We start from the raw sequence: 17,340 nt of genomic DNA, 5'->3' as shown, positions 1-17,340 counted from the left end.
TTTTTAGTTTGATACAGTCCCATTTGTTTACTTTTGCTTTTGTTGCCTTTGCTTCTGGAGTCAGGTCCAAAAAGTCATCTCCAAGACCAATGTCAAGGAACTTACCACCTGGGTTTTCTTCTAGGAGTTTTATGATTTCAGGTATTTGCTTAAGACTTTAATGCTTTTTGAGTTGATTTTTGTGTTTGATGTCTCTCTTTTTTTAAAGTATTTTTTTAGAATTTCATTTTATTATTATTAGCAATTCATCTGTTTTATTTTCTTAGGGGTTGCTCTAGGCTTGTAATATGCATCTTTAACTTGCCAAAATCTACATTCAAATAAGATTATACCTCTTCATATATAACAGCCTTATAATAGGTACATTTCACTTCATCTCTTCTGTGTTTACAGATACTGTTGTTATTCATTTCACTTATACAGGAGCTATGTTTCCCATAATACATTATTTTAAAGTCAATTATCTTTTAAAGAAATTTAAAAATGGAAAAGAGTGCTTTATACTTATCCACATTTTACCCATATTTCTGTCCTTTATTCCACTTATATAAATTTAAGTTTCCACCTAGTATCACTGTTTTCCTAGAGAACTTTAATTCTTTAGAGTGCAGCAGGTCTGCTAGCAATGAATTCTCTATTATTGTTTGTCTGAAAACTTTTTTTTTTTTTTTTACCCCATCTTTATTTTGGATAATAGAATTCTGGATTAACTTCTCTTTCTTTCAGCAGCATTTCAAAGATATCATTCCATTATCTTCTACCATACTTAGTTTCTGATGATAACATGTGTTTTTTTCCTTCATTCTTCTCTACCTGAAGTACCTTCTCCCTCTAACTCCTAAGATTTTCCACTTTACTGTACTTTTCCCTCTAACTCCTAAGATGTTCCACTATATTGTTTATTTTCAGCACTTAATTATGATGTGCTGTTGCAAGCCCTGTGTGGTGTGTCGGAGGGGGTAAGGTATGGGGGGGGCTGTGCTTCTTGAATTTTTGGGTTTATAGTTTATATCAAATCTAGATATATTTTAATATTCTTTCTTCAGATATTTTTCCTGACCACCTTTTCTCTACTCTTTTTTTGTAACTCAAGCTATACATGTTAGACTATTTAAAATTATCCCAAGATTTCCACAGTCTATTCTATTAGGGCTTCATTTTGGATGAAGTCTACTGCTACTTATTTAAGTTTCAATTATCTTTTCTTCATTCTCTAGTCTATTGTTGAAATTCCACAAGAAGCAATTCACTTCAGATATTATGTTTTTCATCTCTAGCAGTTAGTTCCACTTGCTTCTTTTTTTTATATCTTCTGTTTCACTCCTCATTACATTCATATTTTCCATTACATTCTTAAGCATACTGAGCATTTTTATTATAGTTACGTTTAACAACTTTGTTGCTAATTGTATCATTTCTGGTTCACTTTCTATCAATTAATTTTTCTTCCAAATTCTGGGTCACATTTTGCTACTTCTTGATATACAGCTAGTAATTCAGTTTTATTTAATGTTGTTGAGGGCTGGATCTTATAATCCTCTAAAACCCAGTGATTCTTGGGGCGCCTGGGTAGCCCAGTCAGTTAAACGTCCTACTCTTGATCTTAGCTCAGGTCATGATCTCAGGATCATGGGGTTGAGCCTGCGTCAGGCTCTGTGCTGAGCATGGAGCCTGCTTCAGATTCTCTCTCTCCCTCTCCCTCTCCCTTTGGCCCTAACCCCCAAGAAAATTTAAAAAAAAAATTTTAATTAAAAAAAAACAAAAGTGATTCTCAACCTAGGTTGCTTTTTATCCCCTCCCCCACAAAGGGATATGTGGGAATATCTGAAGACAATTTTGGTTATTACAACTGAAGAGCACAGCTGGTATCTAGCAGGTTTAGATCAGAGATGTTTATAAATATTCTACATGTACTGGACAAAACCCCAATATCCTGCCCAAAAATCACTAAGGATAAGAGTGAGAAAACCTGCATTAACGAGTACTGCTTTGTGGGGCACCTGGGTGGCTCAGTCAGTTAAGCGTCTGCCTTCAGTTCAGGTCATGATCCTGGAGTCCCTGAATTGAGCCCCACATCAGGCTCCCTGCTCAGTGAGTAGTCTGCTTCTGCCCCTCCCCCTCCCCCCTCTTTCTCTTTTTCTTTATCTCAAGTAAATTTAAAAAATCTTAAAAAAAAAAAAAAAAAAAAAAAAGAGTGCTGATTTTTTTCTGGCAAACAGGTAAATAACCTGCATATCAGTGTGAAGCTTTCTCAGGGTAGAACTAAAACAGCTTCCATTCAAACACCAATCTGCCCTCACTTCACCCTTTCACTGAACTGCCCATGTATTCAATGAAGTCTCTCAAGACCAGATGGAGAGAATTCAAACAATTCTTGATCTTGTGTAACCACTGGGAATACTCATGTTAATCCCAGTGATCTATTTTTCTTCACCAACTGTTTGTGTCTTAGCTCATGGGGTTTCACTCTATGTATTCACAGACTATCCAAACACTTAAAGAAACCCCCTAACCACATTGCTGAAGCACTTCCTCTTGCCCTGTACCTCTCTCTCTCTCTCTCTCTCTGCACCCTCCCCCCCATAGTAACGAGTGCCACGTCTCTAACTACCTAGGCTTCCTTGAACTCAAATCTTTAACTCCTCAACAAAACTGACAACATTCTACTGAGGTTCACCCTTTCTGTACTGCGGTCTAAAATTTACCTCCTGGTAGAAATCTAGGACAATGATAGGATTTTCCTTGTTTCCCTTTTCTCAAGAATCTCATTCCTGTGCTGCCTGTTGTCTGAGAACATTTGTTTTCTGTAATTTGTTCCATTTCCCAGATTGTATAGTAGGAAGGTAATTCCACTATCTTACTTCCTCAGTGCTGAAATGCATTCTAAATATTGTAATATACGTCTTCAATAACCAGCTTCTCAGATAAAACAAATTTCAAACACAGAACAGTATATGAGGCATCTACCTGAAAGACTTTTTTGGAAATAATCCATGATATTATTAAGCCTCACATTAATAAAGGCAATTTCATCAAATTATTTTTAAGGTACAATTTTCAGTTTTTAGAATTATGGCCATAAAATGAAAATTTCCTTTTAGATTTAGTGACTGTAAACTTTACCAGAGGCACTAAGACATATCATTAAAATAAATGCCTAAATATTAAAAACACCTAAACACTAATGAATAGGCTGATCACTTTCAACTCATTGCAAATTGTCGAAACTACTATGAATGGTTTTTTTAAAGATTTTGATTTATTTATTTCCAAGAGAAAGAGAGAGCACGTGAGAGAACACAAGCAAGGGGAGTAGCAGAGGGAAAGGGCAAGAGGAGCAGGAAGCCTGATGCAGGGCTCCATCCCAGGACCTCAGGATCATGACCTAAGCCAAAGGCGGATGCTCAACTGACTGAGCCACCCAGGCGCCCCTACAATGACTACTGAATCAATGGCTTGAAGGCAGCAGAGTGTGGTAATAAAGCACACAAACTTTAGAGTCAAATCTTTTCCTCCACTGTATGTGCCTAGTTTACTTACCTATAAAACAGGATTCTTTATAGGATTACTATGAGGATTAAACTGATTCCTATAAAGTGCTTAACAGTTCAGTGCCTATTATTTTTGAAGAGTTTAAAGATGTATTGCTGAGCACCATTCAAGTAAGAGAGAGCATGATCAAACAGAAGAACCAAAAAAAGGGGATATATCTTAACCACTACAAGGAAGAATGGGCGAAGAACGGGGAGGAGAGAAAGGAAGAGAGATATATGCGGAAAGCGGCCAAACAGGTTTTATAATCAGACAAAGCAGAAATCTATATGGTACTCCCAATATTTTTATGCCTATATACTTTATCTGTCAGACTGTCCTTGAATTTCTAAGTTTGTAGAAAAATTGTATCTACATTTTAGGTGTGCCACTGTCAGTTAAAAAACATAACAAGTAAGTCCTCCTATTAGGCCTAAAACACTTTCACCGTTCTTCATTAAATCTCTACAGCAAAAGCCACTTAACGTCTTATATGTCCATACAAAATGACTTAAGAGAACCAAGAGTCCCAAAGTACAACTGTTAGGGAAAACAAAAACAAAAACAATAATCTTTATGTGAGCTACACTGAGTGCTAAAGTAATACAAAGTATTAATTTAATATTAATTCATTATTAATTATATATAAATATAAAATATTGATTTAATATAGTAATACAAAGTAGAAATTTGATGAAAATACAAAGCATTTAATGGAAGCAATCAAAGTTCACTATTAAACTAAATGGGGAACTAATGTAGAATATGTTAAAGTAGAGGCGCTGAGTAGAGGCTCAGTGGTTAAGCCTCTACCTTCAGCTTAGGTCACGATTCCAGAATTCTGGAATGGAGCCCTGAGTTGGACTCCCTGCTCAGCAGGAAGCCTGCTTCTCCCTCTCCCACCCCCCCTTGCTTGTTTTCCCTCTCTAGCAGTCTCTCTCTGTCAAATAAACAAAATCTTAAAAAAAAAAAAAAAAGAGAGAGAGAGAATATTTTAAAGTAAAACATGTAAACCAAGGAGAAGGACTTAGAATCTAAAGTTGCTGGCGTAAATTCCCTCTTTTTACGCCAAAGAGTATCTTCCAACATCAGAGATTTTAAAAATAATCCTACATTTCCTAAGAAAAAGTTACATGTGTTTTAAGTAGTTAAAATCTGTATTCCTTCGTTCCTAAGCAGAATCTTCAGAAATAGCACCTGGCTATAATCTCATTTATAAAGACTCATAATGTATTACCAGTAAAAGCATCAAAGCCCCACAACAATTTTCCTTACAAAGCTGTTTACTTCAGGTTGTTCGCGGTAAATGCTAATGTGGGACTATAGACACCAAAGTAAGGATGCACCACCTTATATACTGCAGACCAAGCTGTAGACCACCAAATTTCAATCCACCATCTTTGGCACAACCAGTGTACAACATCATTCCCAAGATCCTGTGCCTCACTAGCAATAAGCAGTACCTTCCTTTTTAGAGCTTGAATAATCAAAGTAAAACACTGCTGACTTCTCCTAAGAGAATGATTACTTTTACCCGTAAGAAACCAAAACTTCTGAAAAACATCCATCAGGGTTTCTTAAACATTTTATGCCACACATCCCTCTAGTAGCCCAGTAAAGCCCAGAGGGATGCATGGCTCTAAACATTTAACTAGTGGGACCCTTTTAACCTCCTCAAAATTCTGACCCCTCATTCTTAGCATCTTTCCTCTTGTATAGAAAAAAATCAGAAGTCAAACATTTCTCTCTCAGCTTCCTGGCACTAACTCTGATGTATCGCTTATCAATTGAGACTAATCATGATACCTACAATATGAATCTCATTCCCTCTACCTTCTGGATAAATCCTGGTCTGGTGATAAATCTCATTCTTCCAAGTTTGCATCTTCAACTTCTCCATCTCTACCTGTTCTTTGCCATTGGCATGTAAAAATGATCAAGACTTTTCCTTCTTAAGAACAAAACCATTCTTGAATATATGTTGTTCTTAACTGCTGCACTGCTTTATACTTCTTTTCTCCACTGCCTTCCCCCACAATCAACTCAGCTTCTGTCCCAATCACCTTTCTTTACTACTCTTATCATTAATGATCTCTCCATTCCTATATCCAGGATTATATTTTCTCTCATATATTACTTACCTTAACTTCACAAGAAGCATCAGACAATACTGCCTGTGTCCTCTCTGAAAAACTCTCTTCCTTTGATTACCACACACTCATAGGTTTTCTCCTGGCTCTCTCTGTGCCCTCTTGGTATTCTTTTTAGTAATTCTAAATCCATACCATAAATGGTGCTAAATAGGATTTTGTCCGAGTGCTTCTCTTCACTCTAGACAATCTCCATGGGTGAGCTCTTCTAACTCCAAAGTTTCTACAGAGGCTGTAAATAGGAATGTTCCTGACATCTTTAGAAAACTATAAGGAGACCAACATGAAAAAAGGGGAGAGTTAAGTAGGAGACAAAGTCGGAGAGGTGGGGGAAGTCACTGGGGATGCCAGGTCAGAGGGTTTTGTCGTCCATTTAAAAAGACTTTGACTTCTACTTTAAGTAAAATATGTATCTACTAGAGTGTGAGCACATTAACATTCATCAGGGAGGTAATGGCAAATTAACAGCCCACTGCATTTGTACAGCAAAAGGTAACTTACACCAGGGTAGGAGCAACAGAGACAGTTAAAGAAAATAGTTCTTTTTTAAGATTTTATTTATTTATTTGAGAGAGTGAGAGAGAGAGAGCACGAGTGGGGTGAGGGGCAGAGGAAGAAGCAGACTCACTGCTCAGCAGGGACCCTAGGACCATGACCTCAGCAGAAGACAGATGATTAACCAACTGAGCCATCCAAGCACCCTGAAAATAGTTCTATACATTTATTTAGTAGCTAAGAAAAACCGTTAATGAATCAAGTATAGAATGTGAGATTAAAGAAGAGTTAAAGATGAATCCAATTTTTCAGTTTCAGTAAAAGAAGAATGGAGTTACCATTAACTCAGACAAGGAAGACTGTACAGAGCAAAATCAAGATGAACAGAAAAGGACAGATGATCACTTTTGACTATCTTAAGTTTGAGATGCCTAGTTAACATCTAAACAGAGATTTTTATAGGCTTAGGGTGGGGAAAAGACTTATACAAGGGAGGAAAATACCAGAAGCTATAGTCACTGGCTTTATGGAATATGGGAAGAAACTGAAAGCAGGTCCTACTTAGGAAATAAAGTGAAACGTAAAAGATGATAAAGGACACTCTAAATAAAAGGGGTTACATATATTTGACCAAAAAAAAAGGGAGTCATTTCATTATAAAAATGGAAACATAACACTTCTTTATAGAAGAAAAGCTCTTCCTGAAAACTGAGTATTAGAAGATATTTATCTAAATAAGTAGAAAAAAAAAAAAAAACTAAAAAGACTGTTAAGAGGGGTGCCTGGGTGGCTCAGTGGGTTAAGCCTCTGCCTTCGGCTCAGATTATGATCCCAGTGTCCTGGGATCGAGCCCCGCATCAGGCTCTCTGCTCAGCGGGGAGCCTGCTTCCTCCTCTCTCTCTGCCTGCCTCTCTGCCTACTTGTGATCTCTGTCTGTCAAATAAATAAAATAAAAAATCTTAAAAAAAAAAGTATGTAAGAATGCCAATTATAGACAGAGTATATTACACTTCGTTAGGGCAAGGAATAGTGGACATCAATTCTGTAAATAATAATGCATAAGATGCACTAAGAACTTTTAAATCAAAGCTTAAAGATCTATATTCTTTTATCACAAGAATTCTAAAGTTCTCATAAAGTGTTCACTTCCCGGCATTCAAATCAATATGCAAAAAATTTCTGCCTAAAAGTTAGAGTTTTAAAAAAAGGGGGGGAATTATAGTGTATTTCAACCACTGACTTCCTACTCCATAATCACAAAACTCCACATTTAGAATGCAGTGTTATTTTAAAGAGGTTAAGCAAGCAAGGAAGTACATTTTTAACAGACATATTTCTGCAAAGTTACTAAAATTCAAATAAGGTTTAATAGTGCAAGAAAGTACCAAAGTATTTCTAACTATAAAAATTTAAAAATTTACAAATATAATATAAAGTGTAGAAAAATAAAATAAATAAAATTTAAGTTGTACTTCTTTTACTAGTAGCCCCATATAGCCCTAAAATTGGGGAGTACCTGGGTGGTTCAGTTGGTTAAGTGTCTGCTTCAGCTCAGGTCATAACCTTCGGTTCCTGGGATAGAGTCCTGCATCCCTCTCCCTGCTCAGCAGGGAGACTGCCAGGAAGCCCGCTTCTCCCTCTGCCTGCCACTCACCCTGCTTGTGTTCTCCCTCTCTATGTCAAATAAATAAAATCCTAAAAAAAATTTTGTACATATTTTAAGAGCTGAGTTTACATAGCATCATAAACTTCATTTCACTGTAAGCTTCAATTAATAACAATTTGGTGCGGGGGGGCCCACAGGGAGAGGGAATCTTAAGCAGACTTCATGCCCAGCACAGAGCCCCACACAGGGCACAATCTCACAACCCTGAGATCATGACCTGAGCCAAAATCAAGTTGGACACATAACAAAGTAAGCCACCCAACTGCCCCAAATGTTAAAAATAAATATTAGAAGATCCAATACCTATGAAACATTATGAACAACAACATGCATCAGAAGTAATTCAGGAGACAGTCTGCTAAGTAATAACTATCACTAAATTTAAGCCAGATGTTTTCAGTATTTATTTGTTCTCAATGCTTTTTACACATCTTTAGATAAGAGTTCTGACTTCAGAATATCAAGTATTCTCAAATAAGTATAACATAAAATAGTATGTTTTCATGACTCATATATCTTCCTATCTAAATGATTTTCTATATTTCAATGTAATCAGCATCTGCATTGAAAGAATGATTTCAGTGTCCTAACCCCACCCCACTGTAACTCCCAGTATTAAAAACTGGTCTGCTTATTAACACTTTATCATGTCACTATTCAAAATGATTAACTCCACATTTTTTTTAAAGAGGAAAATCAAAGGAAAGAATGGGTAAAGAAGTAAAAATAAAACAGCTGGTAAGAAAGAACTAATATCAACTATGCTTCAAAAATTTGCCAGGTACTATGCCAAGTTCTTTCTATATAATCTTTATATATATTCTCTATATATATATAGAATATATATATATATAATCTTTCTATATATTCTTTCTATATAATGCCAAGTTCTATATATAATCTGAAAAATGAGGGCCTGCTGTATGAGGTACTGATTTAAAAAAGGACACTAGGGGTGCCTGGGTGGCTCAGTCGTTAAGCTTCTGCCTTGGGCTCAGGTCATGATCCCAGGGTCCTGGGATGGAGTCCCGAGTCAGGCTTCCTGCTCAGCGGGAAAACCTGCTTCTCCCTCTTCCACTTCCCCTGCTTGTATTCCTTCTCTCGCTGTCTCTGTCACATACATAAAATTTTAAAAAATAAAATAAAATAAAAAAATTTTAAAAAGGACACTAGACAGAAGCTGACTAAAGACAAGCTTTTAAAGGATTCAATTACTTTGTTTCTTTAATTCACATAGTTTAAGGTAGAGCCTTAGAGAAATTTAGAACCTTAAAAAGTTCACTGCAAAGTTAAGGAGAAAAAATACATACAGCAGAAGAGCATCAGAAATGGGAGGCAAATTAAAAACAGAAATTTGCATCTTCCAGAAGGCCATCATCATTCATACTAAATATCCATGAAGTTAGTGTTCTTTTCATTAGTTTTTAGCACATGTACAGAGCTAAGACGACACTGAAGCTCCTCTGAAAGGCCAATGAGCTTTAAATACAGGATTCTTAAAAGAGGATCCATGGTAGTGTATGTGGGATTGCATTAATATTCACACTTAGTGCCCTACCTTGTAGGAAAGTTACATATCCCTACTCTTTTTCACTCAGGCATAGATAGCCTTGACAGTCCAATACAATATTAGTGGAAGCAATATGTGCAGATCTGGAACAGAAGCTTTAAAAGCCATGTTCCTTTTTCCCTGCCTCTGTGTCTAAGCCATGTGTCATAAAGTAGACTCTAGGGGCTCCTGGGTGGCTCTGGAGTTAAGTATCTGCCTTCAGCTCAGGTCATGATCCCAGGACCCTGGGATCAAGCCCCGAATCTGGCTCCCTGCTCAGCGGGAAGCCTGCTTCTCCCTCTTCCACTCCCCTTGCTTGTGTTCCCTCTCTCGTGGTGTCTCTGTCAAATAAATAAACAAACAAATAAATAAAATCTTCCAAAAAAAAAGGAGACTCTACAGTCTAAGTCCCTAACTGACTCCGTCTTTGTTTTAAGCCACCATGATTTTCAGGTTGTTTTCACTGGAGCCCATCCTGAACAACATAGTATGTTACAATTTATTTAAGAAAGAAGGAAATATCCAAATAAATAAATGTTTTTGTGGGTACCTGCATGTTTTTGTGGGTACTTTGCTGGGAAGACAGCAAGAAAGTAGAAATGCTTGGTCATTTGCATGGATGGAGACAAGTATTATAATGTATATCTTTTTACATACTGACAACTTTTGAACCAATATATTATCTAGTCATATATATGAACTATGAACCACGTGAACTAATATGTAAAATTTTACTCATATCACTTTTCAGAGTATACAGCTTTCATCTGCTTCTCAAAGATGTATATGAATCAAGAAACCTGAAAAAAGTAATACTCTAGCCCTCCCTATAATCAAGATGGCACATCAGATTAGGAATACAATTGTTACCCACAAATGCTAAATGATCAAGCCCCTAATCTAAAAAGCATAGTGCTCCACACAAGTAGGTTAACCAACCATAGCAGAGATTGATTCATTTACTCTCCCTAGGAATAACCCATACCATTCCCTTATGCTCCAGAAAACAGATGACATAATCAACTGTATGAGGGCTATATGTAAATTATGATCATCATATATAAATTATGAAATTTTTTTTTACACTCTCCCTCCCCAAAGTGTTGGTCCAAAAAAAGAGGCACATAAATGACATGAAAGAAAATGTAATACCCTGAAATAAAAATTAAACAGATCATAAGCTATTCATTTTTTGGATCATACCTATAGTAAGCAGTAAGCAAACAAAGTCTCTGTAACAGGTGACAGTCTATTGGAGAGGAAAAACAGAAACATATAAATAGCCACAGGTGCCATGATAAAAGTCTGCATAGACTGGTCAAATGAACTTCAGCAAGGGTGTTATGGCCGACCACTCAATGGGGAAAGGACTCTCTGTAACAGCATTACCATGGGTCTTAAGATAAATATTAACCTTGCTTCAAGTTTATGCATTCCTTGCTTGCTGATTTCAATCCCTTGATCTGCAGCAGAACTAACTTACTTTCTTTGAAATCTGGAGATAATTACCTTAAGGACTAAAGGACCAGACTTTCCCAGAAGAGAAGGCCTGACTGCATTTGAAAACAGCTGCCACTGATACAAGTCTATTCCGGGACATGTCAACATCCGGTTACACTGCCTGGAGCCCATTTAAAACTCTCCAGCTTCACCTGGACAGTGAAGATGGTCCTTGAGACATGAGTCCACTATCTTCCCAGGTTGCCAGCTTCCAGAATAAAGCAACCTTTCCTTTCCCACCATCACTTGTCCTTTGAGTATTGATTTTTCTAGCAGCAAGCAACCAAAGCTGAGCTTGGAACCACTTCTCTATCTGATAACATCCTTAACAAATGCTGCTAGGAAAATTGTATATCCACACACAAAACAATGCATTGGACCCTTGTACTAAATCATACACAAAAATTTACTCAAAATGAATTAACAACCTAGACAAAAACCCCAAAATTATACAATTCTTAGAAGAAAACACAGGGAGTGTTTCAGTAGCATTGGATTTGGCAATGATTTCTTAAATATGATACTAAAAGCACAAGCAACAAAAGAAAAAATAGACAGGCTACCTATATGAAAAATTTTTCTTCATCAAAGGAAACAATTAAAAGAATGGGAGAAAATACCTGCACATCATATATCTGATAAGGGATTAATATCCATAATATATAAAGAATTACTACAACTACAAAAGGAAAAAAAAACCACACGCACAACCTGTCTGAAAAGTAGACAAAGGACTTGAACAGATACTCCTCCCAAGACAATACACAAATGGCCAATAAGCATATGAAAAGGGGCACCTTAAGCTGCTGCCTTCAGCTCAAGTCATCATCCCAGGATCCTGGGATGGACCCAGTGGGCTCCCTGCTCAGCAGGAAGCCTGCTTCTTCCTCTCCCTCTCCCCCACTGCTTCTGTTTCCTCTCTCACTGCCTCTGTGTCAAATAAATAAACAAAATCTTAAAAAAAAAACAGGCATATGAAAAGATGCTCAAGATCACTAATCATTAGAGAAATCAAAATCCAAATCACAATGAGATATTTATTTATATCCATCAGGACTGCTAATATTAAAAAAAGAAAAAAAAACAAAACAAGTGTGTTTGCTGAAGACATGGAGAAATTAGAACCCTTTACATTGTTGGTGGAAGTATAAAATAGTGCAAACACTATGGAAAATGATATGGCATTTCCTCAAAAAATTAAAAATGGAACTAGCATATAATCTAGCCATCCCACTTCTGGGTATATATCCAAATGGAAAACAAGGTCTCAAATAAATGTATGCCTGTGTTTTAACAGCCCGTGTTTTACTCATAACTGCCAAGGGGGGAAACAACTCAAACATCCATGAATGGATGAATGGCTACACAAAATGCAGTATATACAAATAACAGAATATTATTCAATCTGAGAGATTCTGTCACATGCTGTAACATAAACAAACTTTGAAAACATTATGTTAATTGAAATAAGCCTGTCTCAGAAAGAAAATATTGTATGATTTCATTTATATGAGGTATCTAAAGTAGTCAAATTCATAGAAACAGAAAGTGGAATGGTGGCTCAAGGGGCAAGGAATGAGGAGTTACTTAATGGATATGGAGTTCTGATTTTGTGAAATGAAAAAGTTCTGGAGATCTGCATGGCAATGTGAATATACATAACACGACTGAACTATGCAAAGAAAATGGTCAAGATGATAATTCTATATAATGTTTTTGATAAGAATTGACCATTTTTCAAAAAAAAAAAGCTTGTATCGGGACTCATGGGTGGCTCAGTGGGTTAACACCTCTGCCTGCGGCTCAGGTCATGATCCCGGGGTCCTGGGATGGAGCCCCGCATTGGGCTCTCTGCTCAGCGGGGAGCCTGTTTCTCCCCCTCCTGCCTCTCTGCCTACTTGTGATCTCTGCATGTCAAATAAATAAATACATCTTTAAAAAAAAAAAAAAAAAAAGCTTGTATAGAGGAAAACAAGGGGAAGAACAATTAGAAGAAAAAGAACAGAAGTTTAGAAAATAACACCTTCTAAAATAGCTGTAGTCAAAGCTGCAGATTATATTTGTTTCCTGGGATATTTCTGAAAAAGATGAAAACGTACAAATAATTCTTTTAAGTGACAAACAATGTATTCTGTTTTGAACTGTTCTCCACCAGCACCTCTTATACTCAGACCATTTTAATCCATACTGAAATGTTCTAATCTGAGTTCATATTTGTTTTATCCCTCAGAGGCCTGGACCCTGAGCTTCTGGACTACAGAGGGGATTCTGTGCCCTCACAAAACCAACCTAGCACTTAGCACATAGAAGGCTTAAAATATTCACTGATTAAACTGTCATCTACTGCTTCCTAAGGTCATTTATTTTAATGCTAAAAATAAGATTAGAGTTAAAACTACTCACCAGACTGATTCATACCTTCACTCTATTGTCTATTATTACTAAAATTTATTCTAAAACCCTTTCCTGAAAATTCCCTTAAAAGTAAAGTAAACTCTATTATTTATTTCATTCATCTCTATGGCTAATGGGTTTACAGACGAAATCACTGCAGACTAGAATGTACCCTGTGGTATTAAACTAGAATTAGAGATACCAGTAGAAATAGGCAGGTAGGTAGAGAGATATAGGAGTGTGCGTGTATGCAGGCATGTGTGTACACGTATAAGCATTCCATTTTATCTACTAAGAGTACCTAGAAGCAATATCACCCCAGGAACAAGGAGCACACTTCTACTCAGATCTCACTGCCTTACTACTGTATTTCTCTAAAAGAAACCATCTTTGCCTGAATAAGTAGCTGATTTGAGGATGAAGTAGGGAAAGTAGAACATGAGCCTGGAACATCTTGTTCAACAAAATAAAGTAATCAAACAATGAAGAAGACCCCTGTCCAGAGGACACAGCAATGCAAATTGATCCATAATGAGAAAAAAACAGACCTATGATCACCTGAAACCAGAGGCAGAAAAAGAGATGTGGACAGCTCAGGGAATGAGGAATATTTGGGGGATGATGCAAATGTTTTGTACATTTATTGTGTCAGTGGTTTTCATAGATGTATTCATCTGTCAAACTCATACTGAGTATTTTAAATAGGCAGATTATATATAAATGTCCAATAAAGTTGGTTTTTGAAAAAAAAATCACAGAAACTTAATTTGAAGGAGCTTTCATGGGCCAAATCTGGTGGTATCAAAATAAATAACAGTACCAGGTTAACACCTAGTGAATAAATTAGAACCCACTGGTGAGTCCACACTGATAAACAAACAACTGAACAGAAAGAAAAGTTCTTTAGAGAAGAATGTCAATTATGTAGTCTCAGAGTATCTTCCCACAAGACAACTATAAAGGAAACAATGGTACACTTACACTGCAGCACAGCTTTAACCAAGTAATCAAACTGAACATCACCAAAAAGAGAGCACACAGACATCATGTGCCTCCTGATACAACGCAATGTGTAACCCTGTTAATAAAATACAACCTGAAACTAATCATGAAGAACCTAAAGAAAGCCCAAACTGGGATCCATTATATAAAATATCAGTATAAACCCTTCAAAACTGTCAGGAAAAACAAAGAAAGACTGGGAAACTATCCTAAAGAAACTTGGGAAATAAATTCCCAGCATGGTCTTGTCCAGAACTGGGAGGAAAAAAACAGCTATACAAAGCATATACTGAAACATTTAAATCCCTATGTCAACTATGAATTAAATAACATTGTCAATATTAAATACTGACAATATTTAATGTCTTCATTTTGAAAATACACTGAACCTCACTACATGTATTTTTCCATATAGAAAAAGATCTACTTTAACCTGCATTACCACTTGTGAATTTAATTTCTCTTAAAAAAAAAAAAAAAAATGGGCGCCTGGGTGGCTCAGTAAATTCAGTGTCAGACTCCTGGTTTCAGCTCAGGTCATGATCTCAGGGTTATGAGACAGAGGCCCACATCAGGCTCTGCACTTAGTGAAGAGACTGCTTGAAATTCTCTCTCCCCCTCCTCCACTGCTCACTCACACATGCTCTCTCTTTCTCTCTCTAAAATAATTAAACAGACCTTTAAAAAAAAATAAATAAATTCCATAGCAATTCTTAAAAATTTAATTTAGCGTTGGGATAAAATGTTCTCAATCATACTTTTTTTTTTTTAAAGCAGTTTTGTTTTTTTTTTAAGATTTTATTTATTTCTTTGACAGAAAGAGAGAAAGAGATCACAAGTAGACAGGCAGAGAGATTGGGAGGAAGCAGGTTCCCTGCTGAGCAGAGAGTCCAATGTGGCACTCAATTACAGGACCTTGAGATCATGACCTGAGGCGAAGACAGAGGCTTACCCCACTGAGCCACCCAGGCACCCCTGTTCTCAACCATACTTTTAAATGGTGAACAATTTTTTTTTTTTAAAGATTTTATTTATTTATTTGACAGAGAGAAATTACAAGTACACTGAGAGGCAGGCAGAGAGAGAGAGAGAGAGAAGGAAGCAGGCTCCCTGCTGAGCAGAGAGCCCGATGCAGGACTCGATCCCAGGACCCTGAGATCATGACCTGAGCCGAAGGCAGCGGCTTAACCCACTGAGCCACCCAGGCGCCCCAATGGTGAACAATTTTAAGATGAATTTGTGGGTGAGCCTACAAATGAGGGCAACCACAATATATTAAATGACATTCTGGCTGCACAAAAAAATGTAATTTATTATCTGAATATGAACAAAAATAAAAGCAAGTTTTTTTTTAATTTCTAAAATCTCTGAAGTAGTTGGGACATTTGCAAAGTCAAATCAAAACATTATATTAGTATATCTTAAGTGGAAAGAAATCAGATAATGTAAGTAGTATAATTCATAATCAGCATACTGAACATTTATTTAGGGTTGAAACAGACATCAGAGAAGGAGACATATTAAATTATTTGCTTAGATATTTAGTTCATTTTAAGTCCCTGTTAAAAGCTGCTTTTTAAAAGCAGAAAAACGGAAGCTCATAGTTCAACAAGAACAGTTTGAAAAAATACCAAGTAAAAACCAATACATAATTTTATTTAAATCTATTCAAATTTTTAAAATAATCTACCTGAATCCTCCTGGGCTTCATGAGTTTCACCATCATCTGTTACCTCTAATTCTTTCACAAAATTTGAGGGAAACAGTCCCAACTTGTTATTCAGGGTTCCACTCCACCAGCCTTCTTCTACCTGAAAGAGTTCACAACTCAAAAATAATAAAAAGTTATCTTAAGTAAAATCTTCCTGCTATGGGAAAATTAAGCTATATAAGTAAATGAGCACGAAGTTAGTGATGCAAAATAATCCTTCTAAATCTGTAAGAAAATAATGGTTAAAAATTATTTTAAGTAGATTAAATCTAAATTGATTAGATTTATCATATACAGGATTAGACATATCAGTAGCACTTAACAACATTTACAATGAGAATTTGTATCAACTGCAATCCATGATGCAAGTAATTTTTATAAAAATATCAGATAACCAAGAACAAGATATTAATAGCTGGAAGCAGATAGCTCTCTTGTAGAATGTTATTCTTTTAAATACCACTGAGCCTCAATTTGAAGCCTAATTACTTCAATATTTGTAATATATTTCATATATTATTAAGTATATGAAAATTGAGAGTTGGAAGAAGTCTGATGAATGTAAGAATATAACTTCCCAAATGCCCATATAATTACAAGCCTTTTACTTAATCAGTGAACCTTAACACAAGTAAGAAAAAGAATCCCTTATTTTTAAAATCCAGAAGCTAGGCTCTCCTAAACACTTCCCCCACCTCAACCAGAAATATCCCTGGGAAACAAACTCTCTAGAAAAATATTTACATTCACTAATAATAAGGTTACTAATTATCATGGTTATTTAATACTATTTAATAACTGTTTTAGAATATGTAATTTTTGCTAAGGACACTAAAAGGTCTTAATAGGTAAGAGAAAACTATTCACTGTCAACAGCAAAACATGAAATACTGCTGCTAGAGAAGGCTCTTTACTCAGTTTAAAATATGTTTTAAATGTTTTTTTACCTCAGAATTACAAGGCAAATTTTAATAAGTTATTCATCCAACAGGCACTCACTATATATAAGCCATGGTGTTAACTGCTGTGGAAGACTGGATTTGCATATGAGAAATCTATTTTCTTTAGACTGTTTCACTCAAGGGCAAACACTACGCAGATATTACAATATAATGTTAAGAGGTGCTACAACAAAAGTATGAACAAAATGCTGTAAGAGCACAAAAGGGTTTAAAATTTTTTTTTAAAAAGGCTCCCCTAAATAAATGACAAAAAAAGCTGGATATTAAAGGCTGAATAAGAGTTTACTAGGTACAAACCAATCTAAAAATATGGTGACATAAAAACAAAGGACTTATTACTGGAATATATACAGCTGATATACAAAATGGCTAGAACATAA

The 17,340-nt window shown here is 36.0% G+C and overlaps 1 protein-coding gene across 1 annotated transcript in view; it reads right to left on the bottom strand.

Annotated features, from left to right (window-relative positions):
* Positions 1 to 17,340, bottom strand: part of CD2AP (CD2 associated protein) — a 136,817-nt gene that overhangs the window by 58,560 nt on the left and 60,917 nt on the right. The window contains exon 5 of the mRNA XM_032340205.1: positions 15,978 to 16,098. Coding sequence (XP_032196096.1) covers positions 15,978 to 16,098 — 121 coding nt within the window. The remainder of the gene's footprint in view (positions 1 to 15,977; positions 16,099 to 17,340) is intronic.

Source organism: Mustela erminea, chromosome 4 (genome assembly GCF_009829155.1).
Source record: "Mustela erminea isolate mMusErm1 chromosome 4, mMusErm1.Pri, whole genome shotgun sequence".
Taxonomy (NCBI): Eukaryota; Metazoa; Chordata; class Mammalia; order Carnivora; family Mustelidae; genus Mustela; species Mustela erminea.
The sequence above is the reverse complement of the archived record's forward strand: the minus strand, read 5'-3'. Positions and strand labels throughout refer to the sequence as shown.